This window comes from Sceloporus undulatus, unplaced genomic scaffold (genome assembly GCF_019175285.1).
Source record: "Sceloporus undulatus isolate JIND9_A2432 ecotype Alabama unplaced genomic scaffold, SceUnd_v1.1 scaffold_5182, whole genome shotgun sequence".
Lineage (NCBI taxonomy): Eukaryota > Metazoa > Chordata > Lepidosauria > Squamata > Phrynosomatidae > Sceloporus > Sceloporus undulatus.
In genome coordinates, this window is record NW_024808102.1 from 1 (window position 1) to 3,455 (window position 3,455).

General features: G+C 49.1%; 1 protein-coding gene across 1 annotated transcript; it reads left to right on the forward strand.

Moving 5' to 3' along the window:
- Positions 1-207: 207 nt before the first annotated feature.
- GINS3 (GINS complex subunit 3) lies at positions 208-2,926 on the forward strand (the record flags this gene model as incomplete). The annotated part of the gene is made up of 2 exons (XM_042444249.1): positions 208-474; positions 1,054-2,926. Coding segments are annotated over 2 exons (498 nt in total), but the record flags the coding sequence as incomplete, so codon positions are not given.
- Positions 2,927-3,455: the final 529 nt, after the last annotated feature.

Sequence of the window (3,455 nt, forward strand, 5' to 3'; positions counted from 1 at the left end):
TCGCGAGTTCGTCTTCCCCCCTTCCATTTGAAGCAGGGCTAAGAGAAGTTTCTTTTTGGACTCTAAGTCTCAGCATCCCCCAGACCTGTAACGTTCGCTGGAGGCCAATCAGAGGCTAGAACCGTATCCACACTGCAGGAAACAAAGCAGTTTGGCACCACTGTTGGCTGCCATGGCTCCTGGGGTGTGGCATTTTGGGAACTGTAGTGTGGACCCTCCTCTCTCTGCCTTCCCTTCCAGGGCACCAAGCTGGAGCTGCCTCTGTGGCTGGCCAAAGGCCTCTACGACAGCAAGCAGCGGGTCCTTTCTGTGGAGCTGCCCGCCGTCTACAAGGGCAGCTGGCGCACCGTCTTCAGCGCAGACGCCAACGTGGTCGACCTCCACAAACTGGGGCCTTACTACTATGGGTTTGGCTCCCAGATGCTGCACTTCGACGGCCCCGAAAACGCCCAGCTGGCTCAGACCGTATTGCAGGTAAAGCCCCACACTTTGCTTCCTCTTCCCTGCTTTGCTTTGCTTTGCAGCCGGACTCTCGGTTTGTGCCCAATAATCAGAAAGGAATAATGGCGCCGTTCAGGATTCTCTATAGAGCCCAGGCAAAAGAGAGCCCTGTTAAGTGTGGCTGCATCTGCACAGCAGGGATAATCCGGTTTGACACAACTTTAACTGCCCTGGCTCAAGGCTATGGGATTCTGGGAGTTGGTTGTGGGCCCAGAGTGGAATGGCGCTCCGCTCTGGGCCCCACAACATACTCCAACTCCCAGAATTCCATAGCCTTGAGTCAGACAAAGAGTTAAGCCTGTTGAGAAGAAATTCCTTTGCAAAGGCTGAATGAAAACATAGAGCTAGCTGCTTGGAGGACCTATAGACACACTAAATGCGGATGTGCTGTAAAACCATGTGCACAGTGTCTGTGGCCTGGGCAGAACGGCCACCTGGCCCCATGTTGGCCGCCAGAGAGAGGCAGCCTGGACCGTCCTTGGCTGCACAAGATGTCGGCCGCTTGAGGCCAAAAAGACCGGCTTCCCCTCTAACTCTCTTTTCCCTTTGTAGACATTCATTGGCCGTTTCCGTCGCATCATGGACTCTTCCCAGAACGCTTTCAACGAAGACACGTCTGCCTTAGTGGCCCGGCTGGATGAGTTGGAGCGCGGCTTATTTCAATCCGGCCAGAAAGGACTCAATGACTTCCAGGGCTGGGAAATGGGGCATGCCTCTCAAATCACAGCCTCCAGCCTGGTCCAGAACTACAGGAAGAGGAAGTTTAGTGATTTGGACAGCTGAGGGGCCTCCGTGGGAGACACTTGCTGGGGCTGGAAGAGACAAAGAAGGACGCTCATAGAAACACACCATGTGGGCCGTGGGCACTCTCTCCTCACCTGAAGATGTTGTGCCAGACATTTCTGTTTTGCAGCTGAGTGGAAACAAAACATCAGGCACAAATATTCCAGGAGAGGAAGGAACAGTTTAATATCTCCAGTCCCACCCAGACACTGCTTCCAGGCAAATGAGTTTGCTTCTGGAAATCTTCTTTGTTAGATAGCTGGAATGCTGGTATATTGTATAGCCTTTCTAAGTTTTCTCTTTTGTCACAGAGAGAGAACACATAGCCCTCCGGATGTTGTTGGACTGCAGTTCTTGTCATCCTTGACCATTGGCTATATTGGCTGGGGCTGATGGGAGTCAGAATCCAACAGCATTTGGAGGATCACTTGTTGGTCATCCTGTCATGGATATTTGATTTCATTTGCTAGGAAAGTAGCCTGTCCTGGGCAGGAAAAGTAGTGTAGATATTTGAACATGCCCCTCCATGCTTGTGAGTGATGTCTGTCAAAAGCCCATCTCAGCCAAGCCCCTGTCCCAGTCCAAGCGGTGCTTTGCTGGTCTAGTTTCCCCCAGGGAAGGGTCTTTTGGTGAAGGCTCCCTGACCGCTCCCAGAGCTGATGGAGCTGTTTCTGCTGGAATGCATTTGGAAAAGCCATCCATTTAAAGTGGCTGAGCTTGCTGTATGCATGGCCTTCTGCATTCCCATGGGCTGTTGCAGAGTTTTAATCCCTGGTCCATGATCCATAGAGTCACTTCAAATGAATTCTCTGCTGCTCAGGCTATATCTGTAATTTAATTAGGATTACGTGGTAAAGAGAGCCTTTTAAAGCAAACACAGACTTCACTGCCTCTGTCTGTGAAGGCCGAATCTCTGAAATCTGTGGTCTGTAGCTGTGTGCATCTGCAGATTTCCTAGTTACGCCGACAGAGGCGTCCCGTCGTGGTTCCATCCATGGGGCTGCATGAGGCCAGATGGTTCCTCATGTAATCCTAATTGAGTGTTTGGACTAAACTGGATGGGGTTAAACCTCCTGCCGTTGATCTTCCAATTTGTGGCTTCATCTGCTTCAGAATTTGTGCTCCCTGCATCTATGAGTGATCTAATGGATTCGTTTTTTTCATTTGATTCCTGCCTTTTCCACCCTCTGACTCTTAGTACTGCTTGTTTGCTATGGGAAAGCCTGATTTTCAATACTTGGTACCTTCCCTCATCGTCTTTCCCAATCTTTGTCGTGGATGAAGCCCCTTTCTGGGCGCACCCATCCAAAAGAGGGGCCCTTGGTGACCTTCCAGCTGAATCCTTTTGGGTGAAACTCTTGTGTTTTGAAGCGGTGTCATGTTGTCTCTGCTGCACACTCCTTTTGTTCAGGCTGTTCCCTCAGATTGTGGGTTGAGAGACTCTCGACTGAGCCATCTGTTACTCATTTTCTCAAAGCCTGTCTGCAGAGATCCTGAGATTAATATGGAAAAATCAGTTGGGAATGGCAAAAACATAAAATGTCAAAACCTCTGCTGAGAAATTAGAGACTCAGCGTTCCCCAGGGAGAAAATGTCGCACCCTGATTTCACCACTAAAGCCTTGGCTATTTTTTAAAAACAAGACAGTGTCATTTAACATTTATTACAACATTCATGTGTAAAGGGCTGTATTCTGACCATTAGAAGAGATACACCAAGAATGAAGAGAAAACCCTCTGCGTTGGGCTGCCAGAATCCAGGCAGACGAAACTCCAGTCATTCAGTGCGCTTTGGAACATCCCCTTCCGCAGTGAGATGCTTTGGCTGCCATGGTCCATGCTTTGGTAATGTCCAGCCTTGGTTTCTATGGAGGGCACCTTCTCCCTGCCTTTAGGAGCCAGGCACCTGGGCAGAGCTGTATTTGCTCAATTTTATTTTGTATTTTAATATTTAGGATACTTCTACTCTGTCAGTTGTTGATGTTGGCGTGAGTTTTCAGGGACCGTTATGCTGCTTTTATATTAAGAAAGTATATGTTCCCTTGTGAAGTTGAAGGCTTTCATGGCCGACATCCATAGTTTTTTCTGGGTTTTTCAGGCTGTGGCCATGTTCTAGAAGAGTTTATTCCTGACATTTCGCCAGCAACTCTTATAGAACATGGCCATATAGCC